The following is a 16816-nucleotide window of genomic DNA, read 5'->3' as shown; positions in this document are numbered from 1 at the left end:
AAATATTACACCATTCATACCTGCAGGTGCTCCTGGAAGCGGATAGGCAGGATCTGAGCCATGGCGGTTCCTCTCAGCTCTCACTCCTCCTGGATCTCCTATTGCTAACTACGGCTTCTTCACTCAGGTCCGACCCGGACAGCCACAGAACGGCTCGTTAAGGGTCCAAAAGGAGTAGATGGAAACTCTCTTTTAGATATGAGATGTCGTTCGGCTAACTATTCTGTTTGCCCGTTGATGTTTACTTGTGCTTTTCCCCTGAATGACAATCAGTGGCCGCAGTAGTGAACTCTTGAAACCTGCAATGGCGGCGGAAACAGCTCAGGAGAGAAACAATCCGGAAACGGCTCTGGACCTCAGGGTGGCGGAAGGATACAATTAGTTAAAAGAAGATTGTGACATACACCGTGATCATTTGTACATGTCTGCCTTATATGTTGATACTAAAACAGTAAATAAGAACAAAAAACAACGGACAATGCTACAATTCGCTGAAACTGAAATGTGTGCAAATTACTGACATAACGGATAGAATAGCATAAGAACTATTTCTTTGCGATTCGCCCTTTCATTTTTGCCACATCATTCGTCCTCGTGAACTGACGTCAATTCCGGAGTTTCAATCGGTTGTTCCTCAGTAGGCTGAACGGGGGTGGTTGCTAAGGTTGTGATGCCCTGGTAGTGTTTTATTGTATCAACACGAATGAATTAGTCGTGCTTTAACTGAAGACGAAAAAACATACACAATCGTTTCACGAAGATTTTGATCATATCAAATAAGATATTTAATCTGGCAAAACTGTAGGCTAGCTAAACTAATTCGACTAACATTAAAACCTATTTCTGCGAACATCTAACGGTCGTTGGGTATGTAATACTGTATAGCTAATTTCGTTGAAGTGATCCTGACTGTATCTAAAACGGGCACCATTGCAGAAAGTATTGGAACTGCCTGGGAAACGGTGACGTGAAGATGCCAAAGCGCAAACTACACCTGTCCCCTTCTGAACCGAGTCGATTGCGTCATATTTTTTATGTTCTGAACTTGTCCCTACGGTTCGGCTGCATTCCATGACGCACAGACAAAATATTAGAAATTGAATTTATTTCTAGAGCTTACAATAAAACTTGTTTGAGGATTCAAAAATACAAAGCCGAGTGACAAAAAGTTACTATTAAAGCGGAAACTGAGGTTACTAATGGAATAGACTTGGGACCACAGACTGTAAGGTTGGGACATGGGACTTCTTGGAAACTCGAGGGTACAGGCAATGCATTCCAACAATGCCTCGAGCCACTACAAGCTTAATTTTTAAAGCATTTACCCAGCTTGAAGCTTTAAGCTGGGTAAATACTACCCATATACTATACTACCCTCTTTATTAAATGGTAGCTACCTGAATAACCCATTAGAGCCAAACTGAGCATCGTGTCACACTCCGCATCTCTTAAACCCACAACACAATGGATGGTTTTTGCTCAGATTTTGGCCTGTATAATTAAAAATCCTGCTTACATGCAATTAACAACAGTTTATGAATCTCTTTTTTACGGATTGGTTTTCACTCAATAAAAACCATTCAGAATCTCTTTATATATTTGTAAATAGATTAAATATGTCAACAACAGATCAATTTCTGAACCCAGCAACCGCAATGGAGCACAGTAGCCTCCGTCTTGCAGAACTAATGCAGGCAACCCAGGCAGCCAATCCATCTAAAGAGTTGCTATTATGTGTGAGGTGGGGAACACCCCGCTGTCTGAGATTTATCCTACCTGGGTGATGTTTTGGCCAGTTGTGTGTTGCTCTACACATACTCTCAGCTACAGTTATACAGCGGAATGCTATTGAGAATTCTATTGGTTATTTTAACCATTTCAATTCAGTATAAAAATTATGACAGGTGATGTGGAGACATTGTACGGATAGTGTTTTTAATGACATAACAACACTTGTCCCATGACAACTATTTTTATTCTATACAAATCTTCATTTTTTAAATTTTCCTCTTGTATAATGTGAAATGAAAAGGCCATATTATTACTTAGAGCTGTCTACCACTGTAATGATCAGGTGATTCCTCCTAGGTACTCTCACAGAATGGAAATAAAACATTTATTCAGTCACTCAAGGACACTGTAAAACACTAATGTTAAAAAAATGGGGATAAGGTCATTTTCAAAGAGCTATGCTTCAAAGAACTGGAGTTAAGGTACAAACACATTCCACATAAGGAAAAAATAAGCCTGCTGATCATAGCAGGTTATATTGTTGAGGTAACCTACTGTCCCATTCAAATTAGGAACAACTACTAGCTTTGTAATGTCCGATTGTTAATAGGCTGAGATTTTATTTAGTTCAGGTCAGGACAAGATCTAAGAGGTGTGTGGCTGTGAAAGATGTGTAAAACAATCATGTAGCAACATATTTGAAAATAATAGTGGGATGACAGCCTTAATAAATCTGTTTTGGTTTAAATTTGGGTGGGTGTAACATCTGTTGCGTTAGCTGTGTTTTCGGACGCTGAGTTGTTGTGCAAGAGTTTTGAAATGGGAAGTTGTGTTTTTGGAAGTGGAATGCCAAAATAGAGTTTGCATGGCAGTTAAGCAATTGTAAAAAATAAAAAAATAAAAAAAAGCAATTGTGTATTTAAAGAATTTCACTTCATTTTCAATCAAATCAAATTTTAGAATAGTCATTTAGAAGCACATATATTATTTTAGCTGTAGTACCAGACTTTTTGATGTTCATATAAATGTGACTGTTGTGATTGTTGGCATCAAATTCTGTCTCCTACAATACTTGAATGATAAGGTGTTTTGAACGAAATTCACAGTGAAATGCTGTCAGAAGTCATACTGTATGTGATGACTCAACACCATTGCATCCTGTGTATTTCCTGGCCGCCTGAATCACAGTTTTTCAGATTCAGCAGTCCACCCCGCTTATTTTTCAGGGGTGAAAGGTGAGGAATGCGATAAAAGGGGTAGTTTGCCAAAAATGGAATGCCCTCTAAAAGCTTGAGTAATGCTCCACTGCTGTTCTGCTGCAATATATGAATACGCTCTCATCTCAGGTAATCTCTTGCTGTTTTATTGCGTAGTGATAAATGACGCAATGTGAAATTGAAAAGCCCGTTGCATATTTTGCATTCCATATATAATTGTACTTTGAAACAAAGGAAAACACAATTTGTTCTAATTAGCAATTAAGAATTTATTAATGGGATTAGTGACATTTCCACACAGTTGGTAGTTGATTCATTTTTTGCTTTTTAGCATTTATTGTGTATGTTAGTACTTCCAGTTTGGTCCATATCCACTCAGTCTACCAGACCTTTGCAGTAAAAGTGATTTGTGAAATGTTTTGCCATAAGCATTGCAAAGGGGGTTTCTCCACCTGTCATATATAGGGTAAAGGAATATACCATAGGGAAAATAAATCATAATTATAACACATTTATTTGTTTAGCAAGCCTTTTCATACAGGGTGATTTATATTATTTTCAATGACATATTAGCAGTGTCCAGCACTATATAAACAGCTGTTATCTAAGATTCATGAGTTCATGAGTGCATCAGTGTCCCACCCTGGATTTGCTTATGCATCCTGTTCCCAGCCACTATGCTACATCATGGATTATCTTGCATTATAAAGGGCAATCATGGATTATAAAAGTTAAATTAAAATGATTCTTTCTTTCAACATTGTGTTTAATTTATTCAGTACTACCAGGATCCTCTGGTACACTATGTTTCCGTTCAGAGGAACCGCCGTTCCCCAGGGTCTCCAAAGGCTCTGATTGGCCACCGATGTCTGTCTAGGCATGCCTGTGGTCACCTGATGGAGCCCTTAGTGCATCTTTCCCAGCTGTGTCTCCAGGAAGAAGGCTTACTTCACGTCTGCAAAGAGAATGCGGTCATCGCAGCACTACACAGCTGGGGAATCACTGCACAGCACTGAGCGAATCAGAATGGATGTGCAACCATGGAAACGGCTTCAGCCCTGCCTCTTAAGCACGAGGTCTCATGGGCGTGAACACTGTGTCAGCCGTGGAATGATGGTGTGGCCAAGCCGGCAAACCCTCAGGGATGTAGTTCATACCATTTGATGCACAGTCGACAAAAAACTGCACTGTGCTTTATCAATAATAATGATTATGACTAACAATACTGAAGTAATCATAAGCAGATGCTTGATTAGCCATATTTGGAATTTTTCCATAAATCATAAGAACTCCCAACACTTTGCAAAAACGATATTGATACATCGTGGGTTTTTTATGTCAGTACCACTTGACAGCGTATTATAGCCTACTCCTTTAATGCCCTGGAAAAATTTTGCCTTTCCATTTGCACATGGCAAAAGAGAGGATGTTTGCTTGTTCAGCAGCAAGTAAAATATTGTACAGAAGTTCAGATGAGGAAATATGGGCTGTTTAAAACACTGTTCAAAGTCATCCTGTAAATAATTTCTCAAACTGATCGTTGCTACCAGTAGTACGAGTTTAGATTGCTTTACAACCATGGCTTAGCAGAAGCCACCTGCTGGAATTGCTCACTTTAATATAGTGAGATTTACGATCTCCTGACACCGTTCTTAACTTCTTTAATGCAGGCTCCATGGACTCTAAAAGTAGATTAACTGGTTGCAATGCTAAATTACACAGTTGAAGCGACTCATTTCATGGGCGAAATTAAAACTTATGAGGTTTTTTTTTTTCCTTTTTGCAACTTTTATGGAGTCGGTCATTTGCAATGCTGCAGCAGATTTGCCACAGTATTCAGTGTCTGACAAAAGATTTCTTCTAAGATGTTAATTGTCTTTGGTTGATAGCGCAGAAAAACATTGTGTTCGGTTGTCTCGGATCACTTGAATAACCCGAAAACCAGATGTCTACTGACTGAAGAAAGGGGCTTTTTTGAGTAACAGTGCGAGCGCTAAGACAGGGAATCCCCATGTTTCAAACAGTCAGGTGTTCCTGTGGGGGTGGAACTGTTGTCCATACCCGGCCCAGTGACTCTGGGCAGACTGGTGAAGTCACAGCTGCTGATGCTTCCTTTCTGCTTCCTACTGCACTTCCAGCTGCTCTGCTGGGGACACACAGCCACAAGAGACAATCTTCTGAAAGTCTTTACATTCAGTGTAAGTCCTGAGTCACGATCACACAGGAAAATGCTCAGTGTTAAATCTTAGGATGATATTCATTGAATCCAGTCCTATGGGATGTGTCTGATGTATGACACTTGTTATGATATGGTTTTTCTGAATGTCTCATGCACAGTAAAATGTCCAGTGTTAATTCAATTGTAAAAGAGTACATATTTGGTCCCTATCGGACTCATGCACTCTTTTAGAGTTGAATTAACACTGGACACTTTACTGTGCATAAGACATTCAGAAAAACTGTATCATTTCAAGTGTCATACATCAGACACATCCCACAGGACTGGATTCAATCAATATTCAACCTTTATTTTGACTCACAGATGCGTGCTTTCCTTTTTCCATTTTAAACACAGCATATTGAAGTAACATTATATTAATTGGTACAATAAAGCATTTGTGTTTATTTGTAAGTAAAAGTTAAGGGAAAAATGTTGAATGCCGAACAAGTTGTTTGGCTTTGCTAAATAGCTTGTGTTGACGAGGCACATGGACTTTTCCCTGAGATTCTCACAAGGCTTTTTACAACTTGGTTCACTAAGTTACTTAGAAATAACAATAAAGCTGTTGAAAATGTAAGCTGCTGTTATTTCTTATGGTCCAAACAAACAAAATGCTGTGTGCTACTTTTCAGCTCAGAGAATACTGAAAATTTGCTGCAGAATTTTCAATCTCAGAATGCATAACTGCAGCCCTGCTCCTGTGCAAAGCAGGCCACAGGGGCCTGAAATGAGATGTTTCATGTCCAGTACTGGCTTCAGACCCGGTTCTCTGTAAAGCTGCTTTCTGATAATGCCCTTTGTGAAAAGTGCCATACAAATAAACCAAAAGAAAGACCTGAACAACCCACTCTCCTACAGATGATCTGGCTATGTATTCGAAGCTGCGTATATAAAACAGATTTTTTTTTAGGACAGGACAAATTAGATATGGAACAACATCAGGTCACAGGTCACAATTATAATATGCCAGCCAATGACGCACCAACTAAACCCACCCCATCTGAAGCAATCATGCGTGAGGAAAAATAGTCCTAGGACTTCTACGACATTAAGATCATCATATTGAAAGTGTTAAGGCAGCAGAGGGTGTTGGTGCATCCAAGCTGGGTAGCGACACCATACATGCAAAATAGATGCGGGACAGAGGACTGAGGTGGGGATGGACTGGAGGTCAAAGACTTTGCAGGGGGACAACCGAGAGTCCTTGTATGGCATGTGACTCTAAAGGAGGCCATTGTGCAAAGATCACAATTCTGTCACGTTATATTGTCAAGGCTTTCACGATCTCCAAGGCACTCAGTACACCCATGATATAGGCTCCCGATTGCAGGCTGACCAGATGTCCTCTATTAACCGGACAGTTATTCCTTTGAGACCACAAATATCCATCCAGGTGGGATTTCTAAATACCTAAAATGTCCAGTTAGATTTTCCATAGACCTTATATAAACAAACAGCCTAGTATTATGTTCATAATGCCCTCCCGTCCCATCCTCTTTTATTAAAATCCACTAAAAATTGTCACTCTAGTCAGTGGTTACTTTCAATACATTTTCCCCTTTAATGATCAAGACAGAGAATGTGCCTCACAGAGATATATTAATGTGCATGTTACCCTCATTTCTACATATACTAGGAAGATACACTGGGTGAGTTCGTTGATAATTGTATTTTACACAAGGACACACATGTGCTCTGAACTTGCCTCGAAGCAAACTATACATTCACACTGGCACAAATAGTTCGTTCTTCTGGTAAATTCTACTGCTAACACAAATTCAAAATAGGCTTAAAGCCAAGGGTAGAGTTAATTACCAAGTGTAAATATCCTGAACTATATCTCCATAACGACTTTTTAAATGAGTGGTAAATTCTATGCATAGGACTTCCTTATTCCAGTCGCTGTATTATTTCGTCACAGCTCAGCAAATCACTGCTTTGGCTGAACTTCAGTGCCATCTAGGGGCTAAATATTATTTCGTTTTATTCTCACGTAAAATATGATGAGAATGGAGATTCATCTGTGTGTAAGGGAATTTTTGCAGGGAACACATTTCTTTAAAACATTTGAACAGTTTGAAGATTTTAAATTTAATACAATTGGTCCTCGTATCGTTTCAAAATAGTTCAGTGCAGTAACACACGGTATCTGAGCCTCATTTAAAATCCACAGAGGTGTCCAAGTGGCTCGACCGGCTGCCACCAGACAGGTGACATCGCGAGCTTGACCTGGCGCGCACTGGGCTTCACACAGAACAAGAAGCATTTTTAGTTTGGCCCGAATGAGAGGTTCAAGAAATAATTTTCTTATACCGAAGCGTAGGTATCGCTGGTTATTTATCCATTTATATTTGAAACAACTGGGGAAAACTATGCTGATTGTATGGGGAAACGGCACTGAAATATGTACCAGCTGAGTTCGTCCCTCAAGTTTGTGTTGAACGTTAACTAGCTTGCTAACATTAGCTAGTAATGTTGTAAACAGTTATCAGTTATCTATCTAAAAATTTTATCGCCCGCATTTCATTTGTTTTACGTTATGCTTTGAGTGGTAAATATGTCACCATAGCTAGTTAGGTAAGGATAAATCAACAACATATACTTAACGTCAGGGTCAAGATAGCTTGAAGCTGATTAACTTGGCAACGAATGTGCAATATTATGCTAATGGTAACTGTCATTAGCATCCTGTCACTTTTCAACTTCACTTTGAGCGGAGTTTAGAGATCAATTTTCAGTTAAAATGCATAAGGTAAATAGCAATGCAGCAAACAAAGCATTCACTCTGTAATTATTTTAAAATGTAAAGATCTAGAGATTAATCGCGGTTTTATGTTTCTCAGGGTATTATTAATCGAGGAACTGCTGGAATAAGATTAATTAATTAATTCCATCACTAAAATGAAAAGGAATTTGAGCGAAACTTTACCCAGACCCACTGCTGGTAAGATAGTCACATTGTGTTAGCTAACTCATTTTATGTAAACATGTAACAATGTAAAAAAAAAAAAATAATAATAATTTTTTTTTAAAAATTGAAGATAATTGCAAGGTATATCCCAGTACAGCTAATCGATTATGGAAAACAAATTGTACTTAAAAAAATAAAAACAAAAACAATGTATAGCCTACACAAGAAAAATCAGTTATTAACACTTTAATAGAATCCTTGTAATATAAAATATTTTAAAACTGCTAATTAAAGTCAGTGTTGTTCCTATGTAGGTTGTCTGTCTGTGCCACTGTTTAATCAAAAGAGAAGAAGCCGGCTACCTTTGACATCAAATCCACCTGAGAATGAATTCTGCCGGACTGCCAGCAATGAATTTCATCCAGCAGAGAGCTTGGCTTCTCCCTCGATGTCATCAGGTAACATGGCATGCAGCCATATTGTATGAATTGTTGCCAAGTTGTGTAACAGCGCTGTAACAATCATGTACTTGTTTACACTGATGTTATAATCTCATTTGCACTAGATGACGCTAAAATACAGGGAATTTGCTAATTCAGTCTAGCACTTTCTCTCACACAGCAGCATCCAGAAAAAATAACATTCAAAAGACAGTCTCAAATGTAAGCAACTATTTCCTCAGGGAATTCTGGGAACTCTGATGGCAATGCCCCAAACTACATAATGTCTGCTGGGCAAAACAGTCCGTGGAGCAGGCAAGGACAGCTGAGCAACAGACCAGCAGCCAGCTCTGCGGGAAGAGGCCTTGCGCCATTAACACATCCCAGTAGAACTGGAAACGTGGGGTAAAGATTATCGTCAAGTATCCAAAATATTTTAGATAAGACTTCTGAAGCCCTGAATATACATACACTGCATGGCCAAAAGCATGGGGACACCTGACATCCAACATCTCATCCGAAATTATGGGTACCCTTTGCTGCTATAACAATCTCCACTCTTCTGGGAAGGCTTTATACTAGATGTTGAAGCATTGCTGCAGGGATTTGCCTCCGTTCAGCCAGTAGAGCAATAGCGAGGTCAGGCACTGATTGGGCGATCAGGCCAGGCTTGCAGTTAGCTTTCCAGCTGATCCAAAAGATGTTGGATGCAGTTGAGGTCTGGGCTTTGTGCAGGCTCGTCAAGTTCTTTCTCACAGTTCTATATGGGCCTCACTGTCTGCCCGGGGGCACTGTCAGGCTGAAACAGGAAAGGGCCTTCCCCAAACTGCTGGGGAAGCACAGAATCATCTAGAATGTGATTGTATGCTGATGGATTAAGATTTGCCTTCAATGGAACTAAGGGGCCTAGCCCAAACCATGAAAAACAGCACCAGACCAAGAGGTATCCATATACTTTTGGTCATATTGTGTAGTGCATAGATCTGTCTTGTAAAAGTGATTATTGTTTAAATATTTGTTTAAACGTGCAACATTTTGCTTGGAATGTACCATATCTATACCAACATCAAGCAACATTATCCTTTGTGATGGTCAATACATATATCACACTTTATTCATTAAAATAAATACAGCTTGACTAAAACTAATTAATTACAGGACAAAGCTTTGAGCGACAGTTCCCCTGTCCCCTGTTCCCCCAGCAGATTTATTCCATTTAATGTTAAGTTGGTTTGCAGTCTTCTTGAAATAATGTGCCCGTCTTTAATTAAGCGCCTCGTAATTGTTTCAATTCGGTGTTGCAGACCGCAAATGGGACAGCCGGGATCAACGGGTTGGCAGGGCCCCAGTGCACAGCCCGGCGCCAAACCGTGCAGTTTCCCCGACAGCAGGGGAAGCGTTCAGTACCGGTCCCAGCCTTCCCACACTTACGTGCAATCAGGCCAGCAGTCAGTGCACAGACAGCCAGGTCTCCAAGGATCCTTCCGTCCACTGCAACCGCAAAGACCGGTGACCACGCCGCCCCCGCCGCACCCGCCCGCTGCAGGCGGCCAATGGCAGGACTCGACCTGGAAGTTCACCGCTCACAGCGGTCAGTTCAAAGAAGATAACCCGGTTCTTCCCACCAAAAATGCCACCCGGCCTCAGGTAATGAGAAGCCGAATGTTGAGTATTTCAAAAAGTTCATAGATGCAGAGGGAATGAATTGCATTAGCACAATGACACTTTGAAGGATAATAAAGAACGGTCTAAAGGTATTGTAGTCTAGCATGACTAACCACAAATTATCCAGGCACTGAAAAACTTGATTTGCATAATGTCAAAACTAATTCACACACACAGAGAGAATTCTGAAGTGCACCATCATCAGAGATGCTGTATATGCTGTCATATTGGTTAGCGTGCTACAATTTAGCATTTTTGCTACCTGTATTTAGCAGAAATCAGCTGTGTTGCAGATTAAGCTGGCGGTGGACAGTTCCCTGCGCGTCCTGACCACGGTCATCGGGGGGATGAAGCACTGGAGCCAGTACAAGGACAGAGTGGCCTGCTTGTTTGAGGTTTTCGGTGGGTTCCCTCAGCTCTGCCTGGCTGACATGCAGATGAATGTGTTTACACGGTACAGTACATAAAAGGCTGAGGTGGGTCTCTTCAGCTTTTACGCGATTCTAATCGCTCCCCCCACCCCCCCTTCTCCAGCGACTCTCGACTCTGCAGTCACGGTCGGTAATCACGGTGCAAAGAGCTTCCTCTTGAGGGACGGGAAGGATGTTGTGCGCTGCGTCTTCTACGAAACTGTGAGTCTTTAACCACTTCCTCTGGAAGCCCTGCTCTTGGGAGTTAATAATTCAAGGGCATCAAAGAATGTCTGTAGACTCCTCTTCTCCTCTCCTCTTCGAGAGCCAACCAAAGGGCATTGCAGATCAGCTGTAGCCTCCTTTTATCGAGCCAATCAAAGGGCATCACAAATCAGCTGTGGCCTCCTTTTATCGAGCCAATCAAAGGGCATCACAAATCAGCTGTAGCGGTCTTTTACAGAGCCAATCAAAAGGCATTACAGATCAGCTGTAACCTCCTCCTACTCCTATAGAGGGCAACTTAAAGGGCGTTACAGATCAGCTGTAGCCTTCTTTTATAGAGCCAATCAAAGGGCATTACAGATCAGCTGTAGCCTCCTTTTATATATTCTGTAGCCAATCAAAGGACAATGAAACAATGAAACAATGGCTGTAGCCTCCTAGTAAGAGTCAATTGGAGGACCTTCCTTTGTTTTTCTGCTGTGTGTGTACATATAAACACAGGCTGACAGCGGGGTCTCTGGTTGTCATCTTGCTCATGCAGCAGTGTTGATACGTTCTCTGCGCACTCAGAAGAGAAATCCACTCGGCTTGAATTAGTCATGGCTTTCCTCATGAATATTACAGAGGGTGCTAAAAATAAGCGTCTGAATTTAAAAGCCAGCTGCAGAGCAAGTGAAGCGAGTGAAGCTCAGAGCAGCTGCAGGGAGAGGTAGCACGCACCCCTCCCCTCGACACCCCCCCACCCCCTCGCCCTCTCATCCCCACCACCCCCCCACGCAGGACCGGGACCTTCCCAGGCTGATCCGGGGCCAGGTGCACCGCTGCGTGGGGAACTACCACGGGGGGCGGGACCTGCTCACCTGCGTGTCGGTCAGACCCGCCTCCCCCTCGGAGCAGAGGAACGCCCAGGAGTCGGTGAGGGCGTCGGACGCGGAGATGAGGCGGCTGCTCCAGTCCTTCAGCGAGATCTGACCTGTAGGGGGAGGGCAAGGGGGCGTGGCCAGCGGCAGCTCAACATTTAATTGGTTAAGAAGTGTTCCAAACGCAAGAAAACCTGAATCGGTTTCTCTGCATAACATGATTGTTTTCCTCATATGAGATTTTTAGGAACTGTTTGAATGTTGTTCACATTAAATATGTTATATTTATATATTTATTTCTGTTCTTTTAGCATCAGATTGCTGTCAGATCTGCACATTCCATTGCAGATTTCGCAGCTGATTAATATAATTGAATATGAAGGTTAATATATACTGTGTAGAGCCATATATGGAATGGGGGAAAATGCACATCCGTGTGATTCCTCATTAAGTCCCACTGTTTTTTCATACATATCTGTTCATATGCTCAGATCTGTTTGTGTCGAGTCAGTGAATAAAATGTTTTCATCAGTGATCAGTCTGAACAGTGGTTTGTTTTTAACCATTGAGAAAAAAATAAAAATATCTTTGTGGTTTAGGAAACATTTTATTACAAAGGATATCCACAGAACAGCTAACAATGTTAAGTTTCAGGGGTTAAACACATGTTGATGAGGTAATATTTCAAAATATATATTTCAAAAGGACATTTTAGAATGAAAAGTGAGCTCACACAATTTGTTTTATTTACAACCAAAAGATACAATGGAAACTCATTACATCTAATCTACAAAACAGAGTTCCACCAGTGTTAAGACTATACATACAATGTTCAACACACTTAAAAAAAATTATCTGCAACAATCAGAGTCAAAGCACAGCCAGTGAGGTTTTGACAAGTTTAACATCATCATCGTGGGTGATTTTCTTTTATTATTTTAACAAGTTTCCATTTTATATTAGCCCATCCACCCAGAAGGCTCCATTAATATTTCCCATTGTTAAGACAAGTAACCATGAAATTGAGGACAGCGCAAAAAACAGTTTGGAGCAGGGGAGATCGTGTGATAATGTTGAGTCTGTGGTGCTCTACTGCACACTGCTTGATCCATTAAATTATCCTTGAACACAGTTTAAAAAAGGAATTTGCAGAACAGATAAAAAAAACTTGCATTACCTCCGCTAACGAGGTCATTAATTTCGCCATGCTTAACACATTACAGGGTAACTGATAACTACAGGACACGTTCAATTTGTACGGCCACAGTTCTCCCATGCAGAGTCCTATGCTAAGGTAAATGAATGCATTAAGAGCACGTCGTGACCTTTTTAATAGAGTGATTACGGTGATTTATTCCACGTAGCTAATTGACAAACGTGCCGGGCGCGATTTAGCGCGAGAAGAGTACCGTCGCGTATTCGGAAACACCAGGACTGCGGTAGCATTTAACTCTGTTAAAATCATGTTCTTTCTACACAGTACAACTGCAAACATTTACGAAAATGTACCACACACACACACACACAGGAATGAAACAAAACCAAGTATGCTTATCGTTTCACAGAACAATACACAGTTTTTCCAGAAATCGATGACAACCTGAACAGTATTGAAAGTTGCAGTTGTTACTGTATGAAGGCACAAGTCGGTTGGGTTTAAGCAAGTTTATCCAAACTAGGTACTGTGAACCAACCCCAATGTCATCTGCTATTCAGCAAATAGCACTTGCTTTTCTCTACCTTTTCCCCTGAAGTACATTGCTCCTGAATTATTCTGTAGCTTAAGACCATCCCTTAACAGAAAGCCTACTGATTTGGATTTTAAATGCGTTCTTCCTTCAGCACTTGGCAAAGGGTCGATATAGATGTATGTTATGCCTACGCCAGTCAGTGAAAAATCAATTTACACAGTTTTGAAGTCATTACGTGTATTTATTTAGTCACATGATAGAATTCCTTTCTTTATATTTTGAAAAGACTGGATTTTCAGAAGGCAGGTGACGTGGATTTCTGGTACTTCTCTTTGACAGTTAGGTTGGTCTACTGACATTTTCAGGTTTTTAAAAAGAAATCACTGATACATGTTGTATGAAGTTTGGCCGTGCAGCCACAAGACATTTAAAATGCACATAAAATATGTATAAGTTATTATTTCACCTTCAATTTCTTCCCTTCTCAAATGCCTCACAGTCACGGCGTTGTTAGATACTGCAGCTGGTCTCAAGTCCAGACACTATGTACAACAAAAACTCAAAACACAGCACATCCGTTCAGCACAGTCACCGATGTAATGAGCACCTTTATCCCTTTCCAAGTTCACATCCATCTTCAGATCCATTTTGTCAAATTTCCTTATCAGTTTTTCAATTCAGTCCATGTTCAGTCCACTGAAGTGTTTTTCACCAATAAAAAGATAATTAAAATTTTGAAAGATTTTCTGTTAGTTTTTTTTAAAAAAGCCCCTGAAAAGTTTCTTCTTCTTTCACCTCAAAGTTTCCTCTTTCTGCTGTCCCCTCCACGCACTAAACGCACAAACTCCCTGATAGCAGAGATTATTCTGGAATGTTAGATTTACAGCCCATGCATTATAGCAGGCTATGGTACGCTACGGTAACCCAAAGCAGACATAAGTCCCTTACACCTACAAATGACAGTCAAAAATTATTTCATGTACTGTACAAGGGGCTGGTACACTTCCAGATATTGGTCATTTATTGTTCTTGGTCTGTTGTTCACAATCTTTGCACGTCAGGCAAAGACATCTAGTCCTTCAAACAGATTAGTATATTGATAAAAAAAAAAAAAACTGAAGTATAAAAATAACAATAACTTTTTTGTTGCAATGTGATAAAATAGTTAGGTGAGTTTGATTGGCAGGCAGATACAAAATCCATTTCATCCCGTAAAGTAAAGAACTGTGGAAGCAGTATTTCGCATGACAGATGAAAACGTGTACTTTGGGTGTGTTACACACACTTGCGTTCTAAAGAGTCACCTGCAAATGTTGTCACTATAAAATGGTGGGCAGAGGGGTGGGAGATAAGTGCTCCTTCGGTGCATATTTGGCAAAGAAAGGCAGGAAGAGGGTGAGCATGACTCCCACTATGGCCAACATGTAGCCCCAGCCGATTTGGCACTCTCCCGCGTAGTAAATGCCGGAATCCCCACAGAAGGACTTCACCAGGGCCGAATTGAGTCCGAAAGGATACACCAGCAGTCCAGACGCCATGATGAAAACTGGAGGACAAAACAGAGAAGGAAAGAGAAGGATTTCAGTCACAGGGAAAAGAGTCGATGCTCAGTGCCGGTAAACGAAAAGGTTGCAGGTTCAAATCAAAAGCTACTTACACCCCTGGGCAAGACCCTTGACTAGAATTAAATCAGTGTGTTTCCAGCTGTGGAAATGGATAACGTGTCGAGTGTGGGGAAATTGCCCGTAAACCACCATGAGTGTCCGTTAAGCAAATGAATAATATATAAGAGAGCAGGGTGTGTCGTATTTTTTTTTTTTGTTCTACTGGAAAATTCGTTGTCAGTCCACTAGATGGCAGTAGAGGCTATCCATCATGTGAACAGAGTGATAATAGATCAGTCTTTTGGTTTAATCAGCTGTCTGCTGTTTGTGAGGTGGTAACAGATCAATCAGGAGTTTGGATGGTTTCGGCTACCCAAACCAGGGGACTGAAATTCTTGGAATAGCGACAGCTTTTTATTGTTTTAATGAAAAGGGAGCACAGATTGGATTTGAAGCAAAATGAATCACGTTCACAAAAATCCATTAGTGTCTCACAAAAAAAACATGTCAAAGATGTACTTGAAACGGAGGAGCTCACTATCGCCGGCTTTTAATAGGCACCATCACTTCTTTCACGGCCATTAGGAAATTGAGTCACCTGTGTGCACCGCCAAAGCACCAAAATATCTACCGACTCTCGTTCGGTGCCTGTTCGCTTCACAGAATGCAGGGAAGGTCAGGTTCCTCTCAGTCTCTATCGGGATTGAACTGGGGCACAAGGACATGCGAGCATTCCACAGTCTTATTCAATTAACCGCAGCAGCAGCAGAACAGAACGGAACAGAATTGAATTGCCGGACCGACGCTACAGCTTCAGAGTTTCTTTAATCAGAAACACAGTTTCTCCTTCGCGTGTGCTTAGCAGCAGGCAGACAGAGCGTAGCACGGACCACCCGCAGGTGGAGCACGCTGTCTTTGTAATTAGCATGATTAGCGACGTAGCTGGAGGTCATGTCTGCAATGGCAAACAATATGCTGGCTAGAGCGCATTTCCAATAGGTCCGTTCCAACAAAGCATGAGGATATGACATTTTCTAAAAATATCTGATCTTTTTTTTTTTTGCAGAATATTGTTCACAGGTCGTCTTAATTTAGTGAATTAGGGCCACCGGGCTGTGGGTGGTGGAAGCAGGTTAATGTGCTCTGGCCTCTCCTCGTTATATTCAGCTCATTCACACGCAGGGAGGCCCATGCAGAACAGCCTGTATTTATCTTCTTTTCAAACCGGCTGCTGATGACCGTTTAACGGCATCCTCTATCAAAGTATCATTTGCTTTTTCGGGAAGGTCCTGAAAGACGCCGTGGGACTCCCTCTGGCATAAGTTTCCCCCCCCTCCTCCTTCCCCCTCCCGGCAAAAAAAGGCAGACGCGCACGTACTGAAATCCAGGAATTAGCAAATGCATCGGTAAACGTCTGGCGCAAAGAGGATCGCCTGAGGAAAAATGGTCTAGGTTCACAGGGCACAGTCTACATCAGATAAGCACTTGGGTTCGGCGATATCATCTTCGCGGTTATGGGTAACTCAGCTAATGAAACGATTCGGCAAAAAGCAGCAAATCTACGAATGAACTCGCACCTACAAAACAATAAGATGCTCACAATCATGCAACTTTCCTTACAGATGTACAGTGGAACTCCCTGGGTGGCAGTGTAGTGTAATGGGTAAGGAACTGGTCTTGTAACCTGAAAGGGCACAGGTTCGATTCCCGGATAGGACACTGCCGTGGTACCCTTGAGCAAGGTGCTGAACCTGCATTGCTCAGTATATATCCAGCTGTACAAATAGATGCAATGTAAGTGCTGTGTAAAAAGTTGTGTAAGTCGCTCTGGATAAGAGCAT

The 16816-nt window shown here is 41.4% G+C and overlaps 3 protein-coding genes across 8 annotated transcripts in view; 1 reads left to right on the top strand and 2 right to left on the bottom strand.

The window, feature by feature from the left end:
- Window positions 1-354, bottom strand: part of cltca (clathrin, heavy chain a (Hc)) — a 43547-nt gene extending 43193 nt beyond the window's left edge. Inside the window, exon 1 of one of the 2 annotated variants that reach the window (XM_064352301.1) lies at window positions 21-354. In XM_064352301.1, coding sequence (XP_064208371.1) covers window positions 21-62 — 42 coding nt within the window. In that variant the 5' untranslated portion in view covers window positions 63-354. The remainder of the gene's footprint in view (window positions 1-20) is intronic. The other variant, XM_064352302.1, reaches the window with a different exon arrangement.
- A 6666-nt stretch (window positions 355-7020) lies between these two features.
- LOC135263855 (spermatogenesis-associated protein 22) lies at window positions 7021-12215 on the top strand. Of its 5 annotated transcripts, none has more exons than XR_010332553.1 (8): window positions 7021-7488; window positions 8013-8113; window positions 8395-8538; window positions 8763-8925; window positions 9825-10167; window positions 10458-10639; window positions 10720-10817; window positions 11601-11738. XR_010332553.1 is itself a non-coding variant. In XM_064352298.1 (8 exons), the coding sequence occupies exons 2-8, from the start codon at window positions 8071-8073 to the stop codon at window positions 11790-11792; spliced, it is 1092 nt and encodes a 363-aa protein (XP_064208368.1). In that variant the 5' UTR covers window positions 7023-7488; window positions 8013-8070; the 3' UTR covers window positions 11793-12215. The 5 variants fall into 5 exon arrangements, 4 of the variants coding, with proteins under 4 accessions (XP_064208367.1, XP_064208368.1, XP_064208366.1 ...); XM_064352298.1 differs by having other exon boundaries at window positions 7023-7488; window positions 10479-10587; window positions 11601-12215; XM_064352296.1 differs by having other exon boundaries at window positions 7023-7488; window positions 10461-10587; window positions 11601-12215.
- A 48-nt stretch (window positions 12216-12263) lies between these two features.
- The window catches only part of LOC135263856 (LHFPL tetraspan subfamily member 7 protein), a 102689-nt gene continuing 98136 nt past the window's right edge, over window positions 12264-16816 (bottom strand). Inside the window, exon 3 of the mRNA XM_064352300.1 lies at window positions 12264-14917. Within this exon, the coding sequence (XP_064208370.1) occupies window positions 14691-14917 (227 nt within the window). The 3' untranslated portion in view covers window positions 12264-14690. The remainder of the gene's footprint in view (window positions 14918-16816) is intronic.

The sequence above is a fragment of the Anguilla rostrata genome, chromosome 9 (genome assembly GCF_018555375.3).
Source record: "Anguilla rostrata isolate EN2019 chromosome 9, ASM1855537v3, whole genome shotgun sequence".
Taxonomy (NCBI): domain Eukaryota; kingdom Metazoa; phylum Chordata; class Actinopteri; order Anguilliformes; family Anguillidae; genus Anguilla; species Anguilla rostrata.
Note: the sequence above shows the minus strand (reverse complement) of the source record. Positions and strands in the feature narration are given on the sequence as shown.